Source organism: Rhinopithecus roxellana, chromosome 3, assembly GCF_007565055.1.
Source record: "Rhinopithecus roxellana isolate Shanxi Qingling chromosome 3, ASM756505v1, whole genome shotgun sequence".
NCBI classification, from domain to species: Eukaryota; Metazoa; Chordata; class Mammalia; order Primates; family Cercopithecidae; genus Rhinopithecus; species Rhinopithecus roxellana.
This window is the reverse complement of record NC_044551.1, coordinates 156929509-156954735: the sequence shown is the minus strand read 5'-3', so window position 1 is coordinate 156954735 and position 25227 is coordinate 156929509. Positions and strand designations below refer to the sequence as shown.

The 25227-nt window shown below is 40.0% G+C and overlaps 1 protein-coding gene across 1 annotated transcript in view; it reads left to right on the top strand.

The window, feature by feature from the left end:
• PFDN1 (prefoldin subunit 1) overlaps positions 1 to 25227 on the top strand; it is a 60577-nt gene that overhangs the window by 14177 nt on the left and 21173 nt on the right. The window contains exon 3 of the mRNA XM_010388132.1: positions 9266 to 9350. Coding sequence (XP_010386434.1) covers positions 9266 to 9350 — 85 coding nt within the window. The remainder of the gene's footprint in view (positions 1 to 9265; positions 9351 to 25227) is intronic.

Genomic DNA, 25227 nt, shown 5'->3' with positions numbered 1-25227 from the left:
TAGGTCAGGCCTCCTCAGGGGCCGTATGCTGGGCTTCAGTTCTACTTATTTTGGTACGCTGGACCTGCCGTTCTCCCTATGCTTGCTAGCTTCATCTTTAGCTTGGCTACAGGAATTCCAGGGATTTTGTTGAGGCATGACAATATCCAGAGTGAGAAAGTGCCATGTTTTCTGGTGTCACCTTCATGGGAGCACCTTTCCAGAAGTCTTCTAATGGTCTCCCACTTATATTTCATGACAGAAACTGAGTCACATGCTAAGGCTTAAATCTTGGGGGATGTAACTGCAATGATTGGGTAAGGCCAATCAAGATTCAGCCTAGAACTTACTTCCCTGATTTACTTGGGGAAATAGAGAATACCCAAACAAAATTGGGGCTCATCAACAAAAGGAAATGGACATGGGGGTAGTTAAACAATAGTGTCTGCCAAAGTCATCAACAATCATAATAGTGATCAATAACTGAGGGCTAGCTATATGAAAACTATTGATATATTTGGGATGAATTAGGCAGAGTTTAGTCTGGGAGCATAGGCAGGCAGGAAGCTATTCAGGAGGTTAGGAATAAGAGCATAAATTAAGGTGGTAGAAGTGGAATAGTGGGGTGAAGGGTCAGTATGAAAGAAAGTGATAAATTGGAAATACAGGGAGGATATCTGGCATTTTGGGACTTGCACATGGTGATGTTGATGGAAGCTGAAGTCGAGATGGTGAAACTGCTTGTAGGGAATGTTGGTGTGGGTTGATAAAATGAGTTTAATTTGGGCCATGTTGAATTTGAGGTGATATGGAACATACAAGTGGAAGTGACCATAGATGCTGGACATAGTGCAGGTGATAGTGGTTGATACTATTTTCAGGGTTATTAGCTAAGTTGAGGCCTTGAAAATAAGTGAGTTCTCCTAGGGACTTTGGGTAGAGATTGTTTAGCAGAGAGCCTTGCACAGTGCTTGTAGTATGGGCACTGGAGAAGAAAGAGGAAGGAGGGATTTATGGATACAGTAGTTAATGAGGGAAACATGGATAACATAATACAGAGATGCAGCAGCAGCATCCCTCAGAGTTAGATTTGAGCATACAGTGGTCTGTAGATTGCTTTTGTCTAGGCATGGCAGGGTTCAGGTGCTGTATGTCTGTATTATAACCTAGTACTACCTTATTTATTTTGTTGCTCAAATAATTCTGCTTTGACCATTGGGAGCTCTTTGAGATTTTCTGCTTTTCTTTTTCTCCCAGTCTTGAAATGCAATGGTGTGATTGTGGCTTACTGCACCCTTGACCTCCTGGGCTCAAGCAGTTTTCTACCTCAGCCTCCCAAATAGTTGAGATTACAGGCATGTGCCACCAAACCCAGCTAATTTAGAATTTTTTTTGTAGAGATGGGATTTTTTCATGTTGCCCATGCTGGTCTTGAACTCCTGGACTCAAGTGATCCCCTCACCTCAGCCTCTCAAAGTGCTGGGATTACAGGCGTGAGCCACTGCGCCTGGCAACTTTATTATTATTATTATTTTCTGAGACAGAGTCTCCCTCTGTCGCCTAGGCTGAAGTGCAGTGGCTTGATCTCAGCTCACTGCAAACTCCACCTTCCGGGTTCAAGCAGTTCTCTGCCTCAGCCTCGCGTGTACCTGGAACTAGAGGTACCCGCCACCATGTCTGGCTAATTTTTTTTTGTTTTTAGTAGAGACAGGGTTTTGCCATGTTGTCCAGGCTGGTCTCGAACTACTGACCTCAAGTGATCTGCCCCACCTTGGCCTCCCCAAGTGGTGGGATTACAGGTGTGAGCCACCATGCACGGCCAGCAACTTTGTTTTTTTAGAGTGGTTTTAGGTTACAGAAAAATTGAGCAGAAAGAACAGCGAACTCTCACTCCCTTTCTACTCTCTCCCATGCCGTTTCTTATTAACATCTGGCATTAGTGTGGTACATTCGTTACAATTGATGAAAAAATATTGATAAATTATTGTTAACTAAGATCCATAGTTTACATTAGGGGTCACTCTTTGTGTTATTATACAGTATAGTTTCACTGTCCTCCAAATCCCTTCTGCTCTACCTGTTCTTCCTTCTTCCCCTTCCTTCCGCACTCTCTTCCCTGGTGACCACTGACCTTTTTACTGTTTCTATATATAGTTTTGCCTTTTCCGAAATCTCGTATCGTTGGAATGATGCAGTATATAGCCTTTCATACTATACTGGTTTCTTTGACTTAGCAATATGCATTTAAGGCTTCTCTGTGTCTTTGTAGCTTGATACCTCATTTCATTTTGTTGTTGAATAATTTTCTATTGTATGGAAGTACTGACAGTTTATCCATTCACTTATTGAAGAATATTTTGGTTGGTTCCAAGTTTTGGCAGTTACAAATAAAGCAGCTGTAAACATTTGCACATGTGCATAGAAGTTTTCAAGTCATTTGGATAATGGAGTGCATTTGATTGATCATCTGTTAAGCTTTGTAAGAAGCTGCCAAACTGTCTTCCAAAGTGGGCTGTACCATTTTTGCATTCCCACCATCAGCGAATGAGAGTTTCTGTTGCTTCACAGCTTCACCAGCATACGGTGTTCTCAGTGTTTTGGATTTTATCCATTACACTAGGTGTGTGGCAGTATCTCATAATTTTAGTTTATAGTTCCCTAATAACATATGCTGTTGAATATCTTTTCACATGCTTATTTGCCATCTGTGTTATATTTGGTGAGATGTCTGTCAGATCTTTTGCCTGTTTTAAATATGGTCGTTTGTTTTCTTATTGTTGAATTTTAAGAGTTCTTTGCATAATTTAGATGCAAGTCCTTTATCAGATATGTGTTTTGCAAATATTTTCTTCCATCTGTGGCTTGTCTTTTCTTTAGCTTTTTGTTTTTACAGTACTTCCTGACCTTCTCATATTGCAGTGTGCTCCAGGTTCATCTTGTATTTTCCCTGCTGAGCCCTATAGTTAGTCATTTCTCCAAGAAGCTGTGGTTCCTGATTCCTTTTAATGCGTAATGATTATTTAGAAAGCTATATCTGGTCATTGGGTTTATTTGTTACTACTGAGGTGTTACTGTTTCTAGGCCCTCTGGTGACTAGCAATAGATAATATGTGTATATATGCTACTGATTCATGTGTATGCACATATCTACATTTGTTTCTGTGTCTATTCATCACTGTACACATACTAAGCTGAATATGAGTTTATACGGATATCTCCGACTCTTTTCGATATCGCAGTGTTCATTTTAGCCTTCGTTTCTTGCTTATTTGTAACTTCTCTCTAACACGAGAAACCTGGCTCCTATGGTCCATTGTCCATTTACTTATTTATTTATCCCAGTACACATATAAAGCAATTTCAGAATTGTTTGCCTGTATCTCCTGTGAGAAACAAATTTAACCAACTAGTTAATCCAAGGTTGATTGGATTATTTGTATACATGTATTCACATATACACATATTTATAACAACTTACATTAGAGCCATTATAGTATGGTACAAGAAAGACCAAGTATTCTAATCTAATACATACAAGCTGGGCAAGGTATTTAACCTGATTAGGTCTTATTTTTGTACTTGGTAATTTTTTACATACTTAGAAAACATTGGCCGGGCATGGTGGCTCACTCCTATAATCCCAACTCTTTGGGAGGCCGAGGTGGTTGGAACGCCTGAGGTCAGCAGTTCGAGACTAGCCTGGACAACGTGGTAAAATCCTATCACTGCTGAAATAACAAAAATTAACTGGGTGTGGTGGCAGGCACCCGTAATCCTAGCTACTCCAGAGGTTGAGGCACGAGAATTACTTGAACCCTGGAGGCGGAGTTTGCAGTGAGCTGAGGTGGCATCACTGCACTCCAGCCTGGGCAACAGAGCAAGACTGTCTCCCCGCCCCCCCCCCCAAAAAAAAATTGAGGATTTAAGAGGAAACATTTTTCAAACGATGAATTTTAAAAAAGCTATCTCTCTCTTTTCCAGTCCCATTTCATCTTTGTGTAAATCCTTTTTATTTTACTCATTTTTTCATCTTGCAAATGGAATAACATGTTGATTTTTTTTTTTTTGAGACAAGAGTCTCACTCTGTCTGATTTATTTAGTACTCCCTTAATATCTCTTAATGAAATTGCACATTTTTTAAGTAGAAGAGGTGCAATGTTTGTTAGATTTATTTTTATTTATTTATTTTTTTTGAGATAGAGTCTCGCTCTGTCGCCCCGGCTGGAGTGCAATGGTACGTTCTTGGCACACTGCAACCTCTGCCTCCTGGGTTCAAGTGATTCTCCTGCCTCAGCCTCCCGAGTAGCTGGGATTACAGGCACCTGACACCACGCCAGCTAATTTTTTTGTATTTTTAGTAGAGATGGGGTTTCACCATGTAGGCCAGGCTGGTCTCGAACTCCTGACCTCAAGTGACCACCTACCTCAGCCTCCTAAAGTGCAGGGATTACAGCTGTGAGCCGCCACACCTGGCCAACATGCTAATTTTTTAAATGTGAGTTTTTACTTACTTTATTGACATCTTTACATGTCAATAAAAATACTTTTTTTTTTTTTTTAATTTTCAGTTTGGTTTTTTCATTTAATTAGTCATTCTTTTAAAAAAAATTTATTTATTTTTTAGGGATGGGCCATTGCTATGTTGCCCAGGTCCTGGACTTGAACTCTTGGACTTAAGCCATCCTCACACCTCAGCTTTCTTTTTTTTTTTTTTTTTGAGACGGAGTCTCGCTCTGTCACCCAGGCTGGAGTGCTGTGGCCGGATCTCAGCTCACTGCAAGCTCCGCCTCCTGGGTTCACGCCATTCTCCTGCCTCAGCCTCCTGGGTAGGTGGGACTACAGGCGCCGCCACCTCGCCCGGCTAGATTTTTGTAGTTTTTTTTAGTAGAGACGGGGTTTCACCGTGTTAGCCAGGATGGCCTCGATCTCCTGACCTCGTGATCCGCCCGTCTCGGCCTCCCAAAGTGCTGGGATTACAGGCTTGAGCCACGGCGCCCGGCCCACCTCAGCTTTCTAAGTAGCTAGGACTACAGGTGCATGCCATTATGCCTGGCTGCCCCCTTGGTTTTATCTCCTGTTTTGTATCCTATTTCTGTGCCAGTGTGGATGCTTAAGGTCTCCAGTATTCAGCATAAACTCTCAGGGTAAAAGCCAATTTACTGCTGTCTTACATTCCTCAATTCCTAGTTTCACTTCACTTTGGGCCTTTGTGGAATCCTTCCTTTTGTGTTAGTTCAACAAAATGTTAAAAACAAAATTTTTTTTTTTTTGCTTTGTTTTTAATCAGGAGTGTTCAAGGTATCTACTCTTCATTATGTCAATAACAGAAGTCTCTAACTCACTGAGCAGTCCACAATGTGGATGTGCCGTAAAGTTACCTTACTAAGGAAGTGATTGAGAAATATATTCAATTTAAAAAAAATTAAAATAGAAAAAATTCAATTTATTTCTACTTTCTTCCGTGCTAAAAATTACAACATAAAAATTCAGTAACTTTCCTCACCTGTGGAATTAGGCAAAGAAGCAAGATAGGCTCATTCTTATGTCTCTTCTATGCTGCTTAATTTGTGGATACCCTGAAACCTAAATGCTATTAGGATACGTTTTTAGACACCCTCTAAAAATTTCCCACCCAAAGTGAACTTGTCATAAGCATTTCGTTGTTTCTAAATAGCATATGTCTAGGTGACCATACTTTGGAAAGTGTGTCCAAAATGCAGCAGTGCAACTGATCTGGGATTGTGTTTTGGGCAGGTAAACAACGGTTTTGATTCATACTGAGTTATAAAAAAGTGGAAGTTGTACCAAACTGCAGGACGATTTAGAAAACGGAGTCTGGTGTTTCTCAAATAATCAAAACCAAAGCCATCAGAATTTTGTTTTCAAATGGCATAATTACAAATAAATGAAGAAGTGAAATAGCAGGTTACAAGTCCTTGAGAGTGGTCATTGCAGAGGCACATGGCATTAATTTCCAGGTCAAAGAAGAGGCCTTTTGCAAAGCATCAACTCGAATTCAGGTTATATAATCCTGAGTATTTGAAGCATGTTATCTGCATATTATTTGTCATGAGCGAATACTTTCCCTCTTCGTGGTTTATTTTTCCTTATTGGTACATTTTGAACTCCAGAATTCTTTATTTACTATTTGGCTTTTCATAAACAATCAGGCAGAATGACTGAGATTCTCTACATTGAGAAACTGTGTACATAATATTTGCTTATGAAAAGACTCGTATTATCATGATAAATCCTTTCTCTCCATATAGTATCTGATAATCCAATGCCCTTTTAAACAATAGGAAAGATGTTTTCCAAAGACTTTTTTTCAGAAATCAGATGTTTCTTGCAGCCCTTTCCAATCTTCATACAATATATCTTTGCCATTTTTTAAATTGAGGACTAAACCAAACTTTCCATAAGTTTTTGTGTTTGAATTTTTACTGTGTAACTACTCTTTGAGGTAGACATTTGCATTTACCCAACACTCATCCCTGTTTAAAACTTGCGTGGCTGAGATGTCCTTAGGCTTATAGTAGTAAGTTGGCCAGCTTCGGTGGAATCTCTCTGGCCTTTGAAGTTGGCACAGTCCAATATAGCTACCTCAAAGGATATGTGGTCATGGAAAAACATGTTTTTGTTGTTGAGTGTTCTTGCTTTCTAGTAATTTTATTTTCTGCTCAAGAGATTTAGTATCTGTTCAGATACTTTATTTTTAAAGGCCACATAAGTAATGACTTGACCTCTAATCTTAGCTTTGAAATTTTCCCAGACACTAATAAAGATGATGTCTGATGACCTTTTGAGAATAGTACTCATTGGCCAGCTATCAGTGCTACTTAAAAATGCATATTTTACTCAAAAAATTATTGCCATGGCTAAAAGACTTTCTCAGTAAAATCACATGTTATGACATAATTTGGTGACTCTTGCACCTTGTTTTAGAATAGTTTTTACATAGCATTACTGAGACTTAATACTGTTCAAAACAACTCTTCTCTTCAAATACAAATATGAGTTAGTTCTGAGAAAAATATTCTGTAAACCATAATCTTATCTGAAATAGCACCTGTCTCTTGGATCCAGTAAGAATATTTTAGACATGAAGGGTTCTATAGTAAAAGACCTAGAATTAATCCTTGTTTTGCATGAATGTGGGCTATCTTTCCTGTAAATATACAGTAAGGTTTTTACAAATAATCAAGTTACTACTGAAGACTAAGATCATCAGTTAAATTATCTAGGCTGGGCTGGGCGCAGTGGCTCAGGCTTGTAATCCCAGCACTTTGGGAGACCAAGGCGGGCAGATCACGAGGTCAGGAGATCGAGACCATCCTGTCTAACACGGTGAAACCCTGTCTCTACTAAAAAATAGAAAAAATTAGCCAGGCATGGTGGTGGGCGCTTGTAGTCACAGCTATTCGGGAGGCTGAAGCAAGAGAGTGGCATGAACCCGGGAGGCGGAGCTTGCAGTAAGCCAAGATCTTGCCACTGCACTCCAGCCTGGGCGACAGAGTGAGACTCCGTTTCAAAAAAAAAAAAAAAAAAAACCAAAAAATTATCCGGGCTGGCCGCATTAGGATATAAGCTTAATAATTAGTGGAGTAAAAGAAGTTCATCAGATTGTATTAATATATGTGGTAAGGCTTAGTTATGAAGAAGAGAGGAAAAGGCAGTTTCCTTTCAGGGGTTGGGGCATAGCTAATTGCCCTTTGTGGTCTGTTTTTACTTGTCTTATATCTATAATAACAGACTCTCTTGATAAGAACCCACCTAGGCACAATGATGTTTTTGTGGGGTTGGCAGAGGAAACTGCATGTTGCTACCTTGATATGTTTCCTCGTTTGGCTTTTTGTTAAGAGTTGATGTTTAGTTCTTTGTTGCTGAACTCTGTTAGTGCAAAGAGAAGAAAAGTCTTGCTTAATTAATTGCAATATTAAATTGAAATCTATTTTAGCTTCCTTAGACGTCCTGAAAGAGATTTGCATAACTGGGGTCTTCCCTTGGTTCCAGTGGAGGGGAAATATTTCAGTTCACTTACTTGAGGCCATAAAAGTTTGTTTTTCCTTTTCCTGCAGCAAGAATTGTGAACATAAAGTCATGAAACAGATTCAGTGTTAATTTTTAAAACGTCTCCATATTTCCACCCTCATCAGTGGCAAATAATGTGCCTGACAGTAAAATGGAAAAAGTTGAAAATTTCCACTTGTACATTTTGAGCTTTTCAGAGGTACTATACACTCTGGAAATAATAATAAAAGATACTAAGGCTTATACAGTGCTTTTTGTTTGAGGAACTCATATAAACACTAATGCATTGATCTTAACAACAGTACTTGATTGTGACTTTAAAAGGTCATGAGTTACTGCTGCTTTTTTTTTTTTTTTTACAAAAAAAAAAAGATGGAGGGGCACTCCACTTTACAAATATTGTTTAAAAAATATCTAGATAAAAATTGAAACAGATAACTGAAAAAACAAAACTTATAGGGTTTTTTTTGTTTGTATGTTGACTTTTCTTTGGCCTATGATATATTTTTATTCCTTTATTATTTTTTCTTTTACATGTGAATCTACTTGAAGCCTGATTTTCTATTCTTTTCTTTTCTTTTTTCTTTTTATGTTTTTAAGACAGGATCTTGCTTTGCTACCCAAGCTGGAGTGCAGTAGCACAATCATGGCTCACGGCAGCCTTGACATCCCAGTCTCAACTGATCCTCCCACCTCAGCCTCCCGAGTAGCTGGGACTACAGGCGTGTGCCACTATGCCCGGCTAATATTTTAAATTTATTTTTTGTAGAGATGGGGTCTCATCATGTTGCCTGGACTGGTCTTGAATTCCCAGGCTCAAGCAATCCTCCTGCCTCGGCCTCTCAAAGTGCTGGGATTACAGGTGTGAGCTACTGTGCCCAACTCCCGCCACCCCCCCACCTTTTTTTTTAATGAGACAGGGTCTTGCTATGTTGCCCAGACTAGACTCAGACACCTGGGCTCAAACAATCCTCCTACCTCAGCCTCCTGAGTATCTGGGACTGTAGGCCCGCACCCCTGTTCCCTGCCTGATTCCTATATTAAATAAGAAAGCAGAATCTACTTTTAAGCCTTTATTCCTACTCAGCCAGGAAGGTTTAAACTTGTGGTGGTTTCCTGAGCTTGACATATTATGGTAATATGCATTTGTCCTTTTAGTTTGTTCAGTTCAATATTTGTGGTATGTAGCTATTGATTTCGATGAATACAATAGTCATGTGGTGGCTTAATTTTCAACATTCTTGTGTTTCATAGGTTTATTCTTCAGTCCAAGGAAGCAATTCACAATCAGCTGTTAGAGAAGCAGAAAATAGCAGAAGAAAAAATTAAAGAACTAGAAGTAAGTTTTTATTGGCAATAGGAGTTAACTTTTGGGAGAAAGTAGTAATCTTATTGTGTCATATTAAATGAAAATGTATGCCTGCCTGCCAAAGTAATGTCATATTATTTTTATTTGTTATATTTACGTTGGAGCCGTGAAGCTGTCATATTCATATTCATAGCGTGTATAAGACCAAAACAAAAAAAAGAATAGTCTCTTCTTTGGAACTGTAGAGAATTTTGATGAGATGGTTTTAACCTGAATGTATTTTGTTCATTGCCCTTGAATGTGTTTATTCTTTAAAAAAAAAAAAAAAACCATAAACAAAATGTGATGTATATTTAAACAACACATATGTATTGGATTGTGGTGGATAGGCAGGAGAGTGGGTAATAATGATAAATTTTAGAGGATCTTGGTATAGGGTCTTTTTTACACGTTGTAATTCCTTTAACCTAAATTAGGTTCTATATAAGGACAAAGTAGCAAGCTGTAACCAATTAGCTATCTGAAGGATAGTGCTCCAATGAGAACAATTTTTTCTTTTTAGCTAGGGAAAAAGATGATAGGTAACAGTAAGCAAATCTTTGGAAATACTACTTTATTATTGTTATTATTATAGTTTATTTATACATTAAGACTTTTAGTAAGATATTCTTCTTGGGCTTTGGTGAAAGGCCCATCCTGTGTATAGTAAAAGTTAGACTGGACAAAAAGCTGGTTATTATTTCTTACGGACCAAGATTTCCCAACATGTGGGTGGATACATTGACTTCATAGGTCATTTCATTTAATTTCTGTGAGTACTGTTTGAGGCAGAGGATCAGAATCTAACTCATCTCTCTGCTGAATTTGGGAGCTACAACCTACAACAAGGATTTCTTAGGTTCACTGAATTGACCTGGCCTGGGAGTATGTAGTATCTTAGGTTACTTAGGCTTATTTTTGACTACTAATAGTTGAAACAAACTTGGTAATAGATTTGTAGCTTAGAAAAGTATATTGTAAAAACAAGACAAAAAAGCAAAAAAACTAAGTAAAGAAAAAACAACCTGTGTTAACCAGGTTATTGTTGTGTCCTATTTTAACATTTTAATCAGCTTAACTGTTTTAAGAGGTTCAATTTGATTTCTTGTGTTTTTACTTATAAGAAACAATTAAAAACCCAAACAAAATCATTTCATGTAGATAAAACAAAATGCATTTTTGCAACTGTTGGCAAATATATTTAAAGTTATCCTAATGAAATAAGTAGTGAGGTAATGTGTATACAGTTCTCTTTATGAAAACAAACATTTGTGTATGAATATTGAAGATGATATGTAAGGATATATATTAAATTGTTAATACTGTTTACCCTAAAGAAATTAGATGGGACATAGGGGTAAATGATTTTTTCTTTTTCTTTCTTTCTTTCTTTCTTTTTTTTTCTTTTCTTTTTTTGAGATGGAGTTTTCCTCTTGTTGCCCAGGCTGAAGTGCAGTGGTGTGATCTCGGCTCACCGCAACCTCCACCTCCCGGCTTCAAGCGATTCTCCTGTCTCAGCCTCCCGAGTAGCTGGGATTGCAGGCGTGCACTACCACGCCCTGCTAATTTTGTATTTTTAGTAGAGATAGGGTTTCTCCTTGTTGGTCAGGCTGGTCTCAAACTCCCAACCTCAGGTGATCTGCCTGCCGCAGCCTCCCAAAGTGCTGGGATTATAGGCATGAGCCACCGCTCCCAGCCTTGATTTTTTTCTTATAATTTCTGTGATAATAAATTGTAACAAATATACATTAACTTTTTTTGTTTTTAACTTTTATGATTAAAAAATCAGCAGAGCGGGCACAGTGGCAAATGTTTGTAGTCCCAGCTGTGGGAGGCTGAAGGGGGAGGATTGCCTGAGGCACTCCAGCCTGGGCAACGTAACAAGACCTTGTCTCTTTAGGGGGAAAAAAAACAACAAAAAAAAAACCAAAAAAAAAAAAAAAAAAAACAAATCCCCAATTATCAAGGTGAAATTGCCACAGGTGATGATTTTATCAATACCGTACTGCTCAGTTCTGGTGAGTATTAAGAAGTTTATTTTCTAAAAGTTTCCTTTTGTTGAGTGTCTCAAATACTGGTAGAATATTTTATATTTTAGAAAGTTCTTTTTTCTTTTTTAATTTTTCATTTTACATGTTATTTACATTATAAAAGCAATAGAAGTACACCATAAATAAAGAAAATAAAATATAAAACAAATGATTAAACAATGAAAATATTACTTTGTTTTTCCACCCTCAGTGCATCCAAATGTCACCTCTACAGTTTCTGTATTATTCCAAACTTCTATATTTATATAAAGACATTCATACATGCATATACACAACATTTTTTTAAAAGAGGAATTATGTTATATATACTGTTTTCCATCATTTGACAATTTATCTTTCTACTTTAGTAATGTAAATCCAGTTTATACACAATTTCTTTTTTCTGATTCCCATCATCATAGGCTCCTTACCATGAGCCTTATTTCAGCATTTAGTGTATTCTCCAGTACTTTTCTAACATTTAACAGTATCACCCAGTGTATACTCCCCTCTCTTCACTGAAACAATCCTATACTTTTCCACTGCCACCACTTTATAGTTTTATTACTTCAACACACCCCCACATGTGCACTCATGCGCATATGCACTGTTAATTGTGGTGTTCAAATTTTCTGTGTATCTTACTGAATTATCATCTGCTTATTCATATCATCTGCTTACTGAGGGATGTGATGAATCTTCTTCTATGACAGTGTTTATCAGTTTCTCCTCAGTCTGTCAGTTTAGTGGGCAGTGATATTTAGAGACTACAGTGTTGGGGGGCAAGTGCTCGTTATTACCGTATACAAAGTTTGGAGCTTATTTTTGTTGTTGTTGTTGTTGTTGTTGTTTTTGCTTTTTTTGAGACGGAGTCTCATTCTGTCGCCTAGGCTGGAGTCCAGTGGTGCTTCTTGGCTCACCGCAACCTCTGCCTCCCAGGTTCAAGCGATTCTTCTGCCTCAGCCTCCTGAGTACCTGGGACTACAGGCCCACCACATCTGGCTAATTTTTGTATTTTTAGTCGAGACGGGGTTTCACTATGTTGGCCAGGCTAGTCTCAAATCCTGACCTCGTGATCCACCCACTTTGGCCTCCCAAAGTGCTGGGATTACAGATGTGAGCCACCACCACGGCCGACTGGAGCATGTGTTTTATTCTGTTTTATATTAGGAATTTCTCAGCTCTTCTGTTTATATTCATTTATTTTTTGTTTTGAGATGGCGTCTTGCTCTGTTGTCTAGGCTGGAGTGCAGTGGCATGATCTTGGCTCACTGCAGCCTCTGCCTTCTGGGTTCAAGCGATTCTCCTGCATCAGCCTCCCGAGTAGCTGGGATTACAGCCACCATGCCTGGCTACTTTTTGTATTTTTAGTAGAGACAGGGTTTTACCATGTTGGCCAGGCTGGTCTTGAACTCCTGACCTCGTGATACACCCACCTCAGCCTCCCAAAGTGCTGGGATTACAGATGTGAGCCACAGCACCTGACCTCTCAGCTCTTTTAAAGATAACCATTCTACTGACTTGTGGCTTCCACTGTTGCTGTTAAGAAGTCATCTGTTAGTCTAATTGTTGTTAATTTGTCTTTTCTCTCTACCTGTTTTTACTTGTCTATGTCTTTCCTGCTTTGTAGTTTCTCTGGGATGTGTTTAGGTGTCAATTTATTCCTTTTTATTTTTATGTATTTTTTTTTAAATTTGAGATGGGTCTCACTCTGTCACTCAGGTTGGCTTGCAGTTGGGTGATCTCAGCTCACTGCAGCCTCCACCTCCCAGGCTTAAGCAATTCTCCCACCTCAGCCTTCCAAGTAGCTGAGACCGCAGGCACGCCACCATGCGTGGCTAATATTTTTTTCTTTATCTTACTCAGAATTTGTTGGGTTTCCTGAGTCTGAGGATTAGTGTTTTTTTTAAAATAAATTCTGGAAAATTTGTATTTCTGAAGATTACTTCTTTCTTATTTTGTTTATTAATGGTATTTCCTTTTGGAATTTTTTCCCGCCTTTAAACTGGCTACTACCACCATCTACAGTAGGATATTAACTGATTTTAGCATGTCCAGCTTTCTTTCATTGAGTTCTTTTAGCGTATTTAAGTTAGAATGACCTTTCTAAAATGTTAAATCTGGTCATATTACTCTCTCATGTAAAACCAATTGTTGTTCTTAGGGTTAAGTTCAAACTATTTTTTTGAGATGGAGTTTTGCTCTTGTTGCTCAGGCTGGAATGCAATGGCATGATCTTGGCTCACTGCAACCTCCATCCTGGGTACAAGTGATTCTCCTGCCTCAGCCTCCTGAGTAGCTGGGACTACAGGCATGTGCCACCATAACCAGCTAATTTTTTTGTATTTTTAGTAGAGACGGGGTTTCAACATTTTGGCCAGTCTGGTCTCGAACTCCTGACCTTGGGTGATCCACCCGCCTCGGCCTCCCAAAGTGCTAGGATTATAGGTGTGAGTGAGCCATTCCACCCAAGCAGTTCAAACTTTTTGACATACCGTGAAGGCCTTTAAAGATATGATTTCTGTTTATTTCTCTCATCCCTCTCTTTTCTTCTGCCTTCTCTTACACTGTATGATTTAGCCATGCAAAACTACTCTCAGTCTTTCTTTCTTTTTTGTTTTTTTTTTGAGACAGTGTCTCACTCTGTCGCCCAGGTGGGAGTGCAGTGGTGCTATCTTGCCTCACAGCAACTTCTGCCTCCTGGGTTGGAACAATTCTCCTGCCTTAGGCTCCCGAGTAGCTGGGATTACAGGTGCGTGCTACCATGCCCAGCTAATTTTTGTATTTTTGGTAGAGACAGGATTTCACATGTTGGCCAGACTGGTCTTGAACTCCTGACCTCAGGTGATCCACCCACCTCTGCCTTGCAGAGTGCTAAGATTACAGGCATGAGCCACAGCGCTCGGCCAATACTCTCAGTCTTTGGAGCTTATTCTTTTTTCATTCTACTAGATCTTCGAAAAGTAGTTATCTTTACTTGGGAACTTCCTCCTTCTGCCTTTATCAACTCCATCTACTAATCCTTCAGATCTTAGTATAGAGTTACTTCTCCTGATAAGCATTTTCTGATTCCTCAATCTTAAGTTAGGTGCTTCTTTCTTGTGTTCTCTGATTACTCTGTTAGTTTCTTAGCACATTGTAGAGATTTGGAAATATGAACTCTCACCAGTTGAGTAAATCATAAATATGGTTTCCTATTACTTTGGAAGCTTGATACAGATTTAGAGCTCTCAATGATTTTCCCCAAGTCCTTGGTGTTCTCCTCATTCAAAATCTGCAGTCTCTTCTTCTAGACCTAGTGTTTCTTGCCAGTCTCATCTACTTCATTTTAATCCTCTATAATTATCATCATCATCATCATCATCATATCATCATCATCATCATCATCATCAATTTCTCTCCTGAGATACCCTGTATTAAGTTGGGGAGGCACATTTTATACCCAACTCTGTAGACAAAGGCCAGGCTATTTCTATTTACCGTGTTTTCTTCTCTGAAAGAGTAAGGTTCGTATTGGTTGGGGTCAGAGTTCCAGTTTTTGATCAAAGCTGTTAACTTGTTTTACTGATTTGGCCCACTGAGTATGCTTCCCCACCCTCTACCCACAGTTTGTGTAGATGGCAGGAGGACCAAACGTTTTCCATGACATACGTGCTGGTCTGATCCAGGTTCTCTAATCTGATAGCCCATTTTCATTCGTATTTGCTAGGTTCCCTTTTACCCAGCTTTGTTCTTTCTGTTTCTTTATACTTGCCCTCTACTGATTTCATTTTTCTGGTCTTTATGAGTGCAAAGCTTACCTAGAATTTGTTTAGCTTTTTATAGCTTTGTCATGCTGTGCCCTATGTCATCAGCCAGCCAAGTGGCCTCATCTGCTGGCCCTTGTCTCTTATAGGCAGGGGTGGAGGTCCTACTTGCCCTCATGTTAATCTTGATAGGGAAGCATATTTCTTACTAGCAGAGTAATCACAAGCACTGTCTTAATGGTGGGAAGATAGTGTTACTGTCTTTTTTTCCTTAGAACTTCTTTGTTGAACCTATGGATTGTACAAAGAATAAAGAAAAAAAAGAACTTCCTTTTACTTTTTTTTTTTTTTGAGACGAAGTCTTGCTCTGTTACCCAGGCTGGAGTGCGGTATCGCGATCTCGGCTCACTGCAGTCTCCGTGTCCCAGGTTTAAGTGATTCCCCTGCCTCAGCCTCCCAAGTAGCTGGGATTACAGGTGCCTGGGCTAATTTTTATATTTTTAGTAGAGACTGGGTTTCACCATGTTGGCCAGGCTGATCTTGAACTCCTGGGTGATCCAGCTGCTTCAGCCTCCTAAAGTGCTAAGCATGAGCCACTGCTCCCTGCCTCTTTTTACATTTTCATACCCCTATATTAGGCTGTTCTTCAGGCCATCATCACTTTAATGGGATTAATTGGGAAGTATTTTCATAACAGGCGCACAATATATGTAGATTTAATTTTTCTTTATAAAGGTGATAGATCAAATTCTGGAAGAGAATACATCCTAACCGTGATTAGTAGACCAATGAAGCTGATCCTATTCATGAGAAAATACAAAATGGTGGCTTTAATATAATATGATAGAGTAACCATGTTATTTTTGTCATTTTTTGAGGAAATTTTTCTATTTTAAAAAAATACTGATAATAACTTTCTAAAGAAGGTACTGAGTGCATAATACCTAATACAGTACTTGTCGTTGTTTGAAAAGTACCTAAGCGTAATTTTAGAAAATAGCATGACTACAACTGTGATTTGGAATTATGACATGAGTCTCATCTGTCTTTGTAAAATAATTTTCTTTTTATAATGTTTAACATTGATTGGTACAAAGAGAAAGTAGAAGTCTTTTTTGACAAAATCAGTTTTAAAGTTGAGTTAAAACTATTGATACAGATTGAGGAGATCTGTATCTTCTAAAGAGTGGGAAATCCATCCTCTATTTTTGCTAACCTTTTTGGAGGTAAGCAGGAAATAATTAATGGGCCTCTTTTGCAGTTAGGAAAATTTAAATCAGCATTCAGATGATCTAGAGATCAGCTCCTGATCTTCTGAATCTCAACTATTGGGAATTCTTGAGGTAAATGTAAACTTTCAATGATACATTTGAACACATTTTTTGCCACCATTGCCTTATGTTTTTTTGTTGTTGTTGTTCCAGGTGGGGGCCAAACAGTTACTGCTTCAACCTAAGTCTATTATATTTTAGGCACATGCGTATACAGGATAACCAGCTTCCTTCTCCTCTGTCTGCAACATGGTTACCACTCCTTCCACCACCCTTGTTAGCTCAGCAACAACAGAATAAGAATAAGGAAACCCAGGACATTCTGGCCTGCTTAGCGCCACTTCTGATGCAGAGTGTTGCAATCCCAGGGTTGTTGAAATAACTTCCCAGCCCATATCATATGTAAAATCTAAAAACTGTGTAAAAGTCTTGAAGTGTAAAGTCCCAGCTCTTCCACAGAAATGACAATTTTGGTCAGACAGTGGTTCCTGAAATAAATAGGAAGAATGGCGGTGAGAGAACAGGATAGGAGGTGCCTGTGACACTCTGCAGTTGGCTTAGGTTTGATACTCTGATGAGAACATGCTTTGGAGGGTTTCCCATGATTGAGGAAATTTTACTCTGCCTGTTGAGGATCATTTTTTCCATCGCATGGGTGGTGACTGGTAGGCATTTGGATGGATGTCCAGTTTTGCCCTAAGTATGGCATTTTTGAGCTGGTACTGTTGGTGTATATAATAGGAGCCCCCATTTGGAGGTGATGTCAGGTGGACTCTACTATATGATAGACACTGATTCTTACCTCTGTTTTCCTCCCTCCCTCCCTCCCTCTCTCCCTCCCTCCCTCCCTCCCTTCCTTCCTTCCTTCCTCCCTCCCTCCCTCCCTCCCTTCCTTTCTTTCTTCCTTCCTTTTTTTTTGAGATGGAGTCTCGCTCTGTCGCCCAGGCTGGAGTGCAATGGCACGATCTCGGCTCACTGCAACCTCCACCTCCTGGGTTCAAGCGATTCTTCTACCTCAACCTCCCGAGTAGCTGGGACTACAGGTGCATGGCACCATGCCCAGCTCATTTTTGTATTATTAGTAGAGATGGGGTTTCACCTTATTGGCCAGGCTGGGTGTTAACCTCTGTTTTCAATGAAGAAAGGAGGGCAGGGGATAGCAGAGCCAATGTCAGAATGTTTTTTTTTTTTTTTTTTTTTTTTTGAGACGGAGTCTCACTCTGTCGCCCAGGCTGGAGTGCAATGGCCGGATCTCAGCTCACTGCAAGCTCTGCCTCCCGGGTTTACGCCATTCTCCTGCCTCAGCCTCCTAAGTGACTGGGACTACAGGCGTCTGCCACCATGCCTGGCTGATTTTTTGTATTTTTTAGTAGAGACGGGGTTTCTCCGTGTTAGCTAGGATGGTCTCGATCTCCTGACCTCGTGATCCGCCCGGCCCGTCTCGGCCTCCCAAAGTGCTGGGATTACAGGCTTGAGCCACTGCGCCTGGCCGACAGAATGTTTTTAAAACATTAAACAAGAAATATGCCCGGCAGTTCGTCTGCTTGCATATCTCTAAGTTTATAATCCATTAAAAACTTAGTCATTAATTTTGTTATTGAAATGTAGCATTTAAGAAATATGTGTTAAAGAACATATATAGCTTAATAATTATTAAACAAACACGTCAGTTATCCAGGCCAATAAATCAAATGTTGTCAGGAAACCAGAACCCTCCTTGTTATCACTGCCTAATCATATGCCATCCCTGCCTGCCTCTCCCACCAAGTAACTACTACCCTAACTTTTGTGATAATTATTTCCTTTATAAAAAATATGGTTTTATGTACTGCAAGGCACGGTGGCTCACGCCTGTAATCTCAGCACTTTGAGAGGCTGACATGGGTGGATCACGAGGTCAGGAGTTCAAGACCAGCCTGGCCAAGATGATGAAACCCCCTCTCTACTAAAACTACAAAAATTAGCCGGGCGTGGTGGTGGGCGCCTGTAATCCCAGCTACTCGGGAGGCTGAGGTAGAGAATTGCTTGAACCCGGGAGGTAGAGGTTGTAGTGAGCCGAGTTCACTCCACTGCACTCTAGCCAGGTGACAGAGCAAGACTCCGTCTCAAAGAAAAAAAAGATGATTTTGCTACCTATGGATGTATCTATAAAATAACATAATTTAGGCTGGGCATGGTGGCTGATGCCTGTAATCCCAGCACTTTGTGAGGCTGAGGCAGGCAGATCACCTGAGGTCAAGAGTTCGAGGCCAGCCTGGCCAATATGGTGAAATCCTGTCTCTACTAAAAATACAAAAATTAGCTGGGCCTGGTGGCGCACACCTGTAGTCCCAGCTGCTCGGGAGGCTGGGGCAGGAGAATCGCTTGAACCCTGGTGGTGGAGGTTGCAGTAAGCCAAGATTGCACTATTACACTCCAGCCTGGGTGTCACAGCGAGACTCCATCTCAAAAAACAACAACGACAACAACAAAAACCCAAAAAAATATATATTTTATGTACATAAATATATATTTTATGTATATAAATATATGTACATAAATATATATTTTATGTATATACACATAATGTATATATATTTTATGTATATGTATGTGTACATATATATAATTTAGCTTGTTACTGAACTTTATGTGAACAAAATCACGATTGTTTTGCCTCACTCTTTCGCTCCACATTGTGTTTGTGAAGTACATCGTGTTATCTCTTGAGATTATGAGTTGTTCATTTCATTGCTGCAAAGTGTTCCGTCATATAGAAGTACCACAATGTACGTATCTAGACAGTCCATTTTTGTTCTTAACAAGTGAAGGTATTCTCATAGAGTATTTTTACAGTTATGCTAAGATAATTTTCAGAAACTACCCTCCACCCACACTCCAGGAGAGCTTGCATCCTGGAAGGAAGTATAAAACGTCTACACTCCTGATGGTTAAAATTAGCTTGTTGATTTCCTACCTTCCGTAGTAGCTGGATAGCTAGACACTTATGGATGTCTTTTTAAAATTTTTATCTTAGAAATCAATGCAAGATGTAAAATTAATCTCTTTTGTATGTTGTTTTGACTTGGGAGAGTCTTGGGTGAAGTGATTTCTCTTACTGTGCATACATTGGGATTTCAAACATGAGTACTTATCTCTTTATAGAGCTCATTTGCATTCTTAACATTTATAAAAATGGATGTTTGTTTTAAAATAGTTTTCAGTTATTTAGGACTTCAGTCTAAGAGAGCCTGCTGGTTGGAAACCCCAGCGTTTATCATGAGCTATATATAGTCTCTATGTCCTGATGTCTTAGGGCTTAATGTAGCTGCAGAATCCTCCTTTGTGGCTTTCAGAGAAGAGCTGGTATGGGTCTGAAAAAACCCACCATATATGCTCTTTTTCTGTGTGAGCATTTTTTATTATTAATATTGTCAATGCCTTGTTCAGTGTGTATGTTATGATCCAAATGCTAAAATTTGCCCAAATATAAAGCGTCTGTGATGCATTTTATTTCCTTCATAGAAGTATTTTAGATCTGATGAGAACTCAGATGTAAGCAGTTCAAATAGATTGGTTCTTTTTTTTTTTTTTTTTTTTTTTTTTTTTTTGAGACAGAGTCTTGCTCTTCGCTCTGTCACCCAGGCTGAAGTTCAATGGCTCAATCTCGGCTCACTGCAAGTTCCACCTCCCGGGTTCATGCCATTCTCCTGCCTCAGCCTCCCAAGTAGCTGGGACTACAGGTGCGTGCCACCATGCCCGGCTAATTTTTTGTATTTTTAGTAGAGACGGAGTTTCACCGTGTTAACCAGGATGGTCTTGATCTCCTGAACCCGTGATCCGCCCGCCGTAGCCTCCTAAAGTGCTGGGATTACAGGCGCAAACTATTGTGCCTGACCCATAGATTGGTTCCTTTAACTGGATAGCCTTTCTTATTTTTTTTTTTTTTTTTTTTTTTTTTTTTGAGACGGAGTCTGGCTCTGTCTCCCAGGCTGGAGTGCAGTGGCCGGATCTCAGCTCACTGCAAGCTCCGCCTCCCGGGTTTACGCCATTCTCCTGCCTCAGCCTCGAGAGTAGCTGGGACTACAGTTGCCCGCCACCTCGCCCGGCTAGTTTTTTGTATTTTTAGTAGAGACGGGGTTTCACCGTGTTAGCCAGGATGGTCTCCATCTCCTGACCTCGTGATCCGCCCGTCTCAGCCTCCCAAAGTGCTGGGATTACAGGCTTGAGCCACCGCGCCCGGCTAGCCTTTCTTATTTATCTTGAAATATATATTACAGATATTTAGCACACACATTCATACACCCTTGATTTGATCTGTTCCCTGATGGGGCATCTTCATTTTATGATTAAGATAAGAGACTTAAGATAATTGGATTTGCATTCCAATTAGCCCAGAGTTCAGCTTTTTGCATCTTGTTTCAGTTATTCTTTTCTTCTTGGATACATTGAGTGCCTTGTTGCTCTCCTTGGAATATTTATCTGTCCCCACACCCAACTGTTCCTTTGAATGCTTTAGGGAGTTGTTGACCTCAGCCTTCATTGTTACACGCTTTATATGGTCTATAATCTTCCCTGTCTAACTATATGTCCTTAGCCTCCTCCCTCCCATGCCTGGATTCCTCAAATCATTTTCAGGCTGCCTAGAGAATGATTTGTTTTAATGAGTTAGACTTTGGATTTTCTTTCATGTCATTACATACTTCCTTGCCAAGTGAATCAGGGCACTTTTCCTTATCCTAGATTCTTACTCTGATCAGTCTCTGTTCTCACATCGCAGGAGTCCTCCAACCTGAAGTAATAGATACTGGCCATAAAAAGCAAGTTCAGTACTCCATGTGGGGAAGGCCACACCTTTATTAATAAGCATGCTACACGTCAGCTCAGAAAAAGATCCAAGGAAAGGTTGACATTTCAGCCATAAATAGAATTTCCAAGTCTACTAGATTTACAACAGAGCGTTCATTACCCTAAATTCCTAATTTTAAAAGCCTTATGTTAATTTAGGAGTTCTTGGCCGGGCGTGGTCGCTCAAGCCTATAATCCCAGCACTTTGGGAGGCCGAGACGGGTGGATCACGAGGTCAGGAGATGGAGACCATCCTGGCTAACACGGTGAAACCTCGTCTCTACTAAAAAAAATACAAAAAAACTAGCCAGGTGAGGTGGCGGGCGCCTGTAGTCCCAGCTACTTGGGAGGATGAGGTAGGAGAATGGCGTAAACCGGGGAGGCAGAGCTTGCAGTGAGCTGAGATCTGGCCACTGCACTCCAGCCTGGGCGACAGAGCAAGACTGCATCTCAAAAAAAAAAAAAAAAAAAAAATTTAGGAGTTCTTCATTCTAACTCTTACTGTTCTCTAAGCCTCAGTTTCCTCATCTATAAAATGAGAATATTGGATTAGAAGATCTCTAGGGTCACTCCAGTCACTTCTATTAAGTTTATTGTTATAACCTTGGTTTTTTTCTGAGTTATCGTTTTAGGAGCAAAAATGCCTCCTTAAAATGAAAAGATGGAAGAAAGCAAAACAAAACAAAAACAATTTCCTTTGTCCAGATCATTGTCTTAATTTTAAAAGTTAAAGGCGGGTCACGGTGCCTCGCGCCTATAATCCCAGCATTTTGGGAGGCCGAGGGGGGTGCAGATCACCTGAGGTCAGGAGTTCGAGACCAGCCTGACCAACATGGAGAAATGCCGTCTCTACTAAAAATACAAAATTAGCCGGGCGTGGTGGTGCATGCCTGTAATCCCTGCTATTTGGGAGGCTGAGGCAGGAGAATCGCTTGAACCCGGGAGGTAGAGGTTGCGGTGAGCCGAGATCATGCCATTGCACTCCAGCCTGGGCAACAAGAGTGAAACTCCATCTCAAAAACAAAAAAAAGTTATAAGGCTGGGTGCCATGGCTCATACCTATAATCCCAGCACTTTGGGAGGCTGAGGCAGACAGATCTTTTGAGCCCTGGAGTTCGAGACCAGCCCGGGCAACAAAGTGAGACCTCATCTCTACAAATAATTAAAAAAATATCTGGGCATGGTGGTACATGCCTGTGGTCCCAGCTACTGCAGAGACTGAGATGGGAGGACTGCTTGAGCCCAGGTGATCAAGGCTGCAGTGAGCCTTGATAGCGCCACTGTACTCCAGCCTGGGTGACAGAGTGAGACCCCCATCTCAAAAAATATATAAAAAATAGAAAGTTAATTGGAATCCTATTTTTGAAGCGAAAATGAAAGTAGTTGTCTACCTATATCTAAAACGTAATACAAGGTGATGGTATGTCTTTTGATATCTTTGCAGTCATTTAAATTACAGAGATATCCATGTAATGGCTTAAAGGTAAACTACATTAGGCATCATCTTGTTTTGGAAATATATTTTCAGATAGAACTGAATAGCTTAACTCCACATACATAATAGACATGCCCAGGAAGACATCACTTTATTCATTTATAGTGCTTTATCCTATCTTATAAAATATATGATACTTAGAATAGTAGCATGCATGTTCCTGTGTTTAGATTCCTTGAGTGTTTATGAACTTTTTTTGTTGTTGTCGTTGTTGAGATGGAGTCTTACTCTGTCACCCGGGCTGGAGTGCAGTGGCGCAATCTTGGCTCACTGCAGCCTCTGCCTCCCAGATTCAAAGGATTCTCCTGCCTCAGCCTCCTGAGTAGCTGGGATTACAGGGTGTGCCACCATAACTGGCTAATTTTTGTATTTTGATAGAGATGGGGTTTCACCACCTTGGCCAGGCTGGTCTTGAACTCCTAGCCTCAAGTGGTCTGTCCACCGTGGCCTCCCAAAGTGCTGGGATTACAGGTGTGAGCCACTGTGCCCATCCTGTTCATGAACTTTTTAATGAATTGTATCTTATTTATTTTTATAACATTTTTTGTGAATTTTAGTTTATCTGCTGATGCAAACAGTTACACCATTTTCATAGAGCTTTTACCATTTTTATCTTACCATTTTATTCATTTTTCAAATGATTTTTGCTATATTATTTCATTTGTAAATAGAATGACTAGGGACGATGCTATGTTGCTGATTATGACTAATTTGAAGTTTCTCCCAGCTCACTTTGTTTTGCTTCCAGTCTCTTACCTGCTGCCAGCATAATCGAAATATTTGAATTCCATCACTATTCACAAAGCTATTCTTTTGGTTACATAGTCATCTTGTGAGGAAGTTTTTCCAGAATGGACACAGATGCATTGTACTCCTAACCTTTGTGTAAAACAATTTTGTTCGTTTGATTCTGCTTTTGTTTTTAAGAAAACCCATGTGGGGGTGGAACAATACTTCCAGGTCAGGAAACATTATCGGTTTCCACTGATGTTTTATACGTAGTCTGTTTTTATATGAAACTCTAAAGGCTCAAATTCTGTGATGCTATAAAGACATGGAAAATGATTCTTTCTTAGGGTTGGAGGAAGTGATGACTAGTGTTTTTTTTGCTGGTAGTATCTGATAATCCCCCCTCCCTTTAGCTATTCTAGGCCTGTTTAGTTGTCGGGCGTTGTCGGACTGAATTGCTAAAAATAACAAATAAGGGGGGGTGGTTCTAAGGCCGGCCCTGGCTACTGTCTGTAATCTGTTTAATTTAGTTCCTGGGGAGAAAGGGCAAAAAGAACATGGTGCCATTCTCGTTGAATGGATTTTTTGTTTAAAGTGCTCATGAGAACGTTGTTTGAGCTCTCCCTTTTCTCAAACCCCACAGGGCTCATGCACCCACATTCACTTAGTGTGGAGCCAGAGCCTGGGGGCTCAAAAGAGCATGCGGGGATTCAGCGGTTGTGCTAGAGATTAACCAGACAATTGTGGTCTTCTGCTGATCTTTTAATGTGGCTTTTGACAATGGAAATGTATATTTAGCTTGTAAGAGAGTGAGAGTGAGTGTGGTGGTTAGAAATGGGGGGAGTTAGTGTGTGAATAAGAATATTTCTATTTACTACTCTTCCCTAACTCAGTGTTCAGAGAGTCAGGTGGTTTGATAAAATAACTGCATGTGTGACTCCAGTACACCTGCATTTAAACTTTAACCCACACCGCCAGCATAAAGCTCTGCTTTGATTTGACTCTTGACCTCTCTGTGCCTTAACTTCATAATAATAGAAACAGCTCTCTATAGAGACAGCAGTCTAGTACTTGCTTGTAAAGCTGTTGATGATCACTGAAGGAATGATTTAAATGCCTTTCCTATCCCCTGCTGTGTACAATTTTCTAGTGGTGGAGTGTGTAAAAACTAGGAGCAAATTTTTAGGGGGGTATGTGTGTGTGTGTGTGCGTGCACGTGCTCCACATTCTGTGTTGACTCACCTGAGGGCTTATTGATTTTTGTATTCTGAAGTTTATTGATTTTCGTGTTCTGAAATCTCATCCAAAACCCTTTCCTTTGCAGTTCTTATTTTGGGGAAGGAGGGGTGTCTAAACCTGATTACTTTAACACCAAAGGTAAAAAAGGATTGTTTTTATTAGAGATCCTGGGGGTTTGTTGGGGCGAGATGCCATGCAAATGTCTTGGGAAAGCATACATCAGTGAAGATTGAGGTATTTACCCATAGCTTTGGGATCTGAGCAGGTAGACATTGCAGGCTTTGAAATGCTTGCTTTTAGATATTTCTCAAGTCACAAACCTGTGTTACTCCCTAGTTTAATGATAGGCTGCTGCATTATCCAGGTGAGAGATGATGGTGGGTTGGACCAGGATGGTGACAGTGGAGGTGATCAGACTCTGGATGTATTTTAAGGTAGAACCAAGGTGACTGGGTATAGGAATAAAACAAGAGAGTTGAAAAAACTGAAGTTTTGGACCTGTGATTAAGGCCCAAATACTCCCCCTCTTCT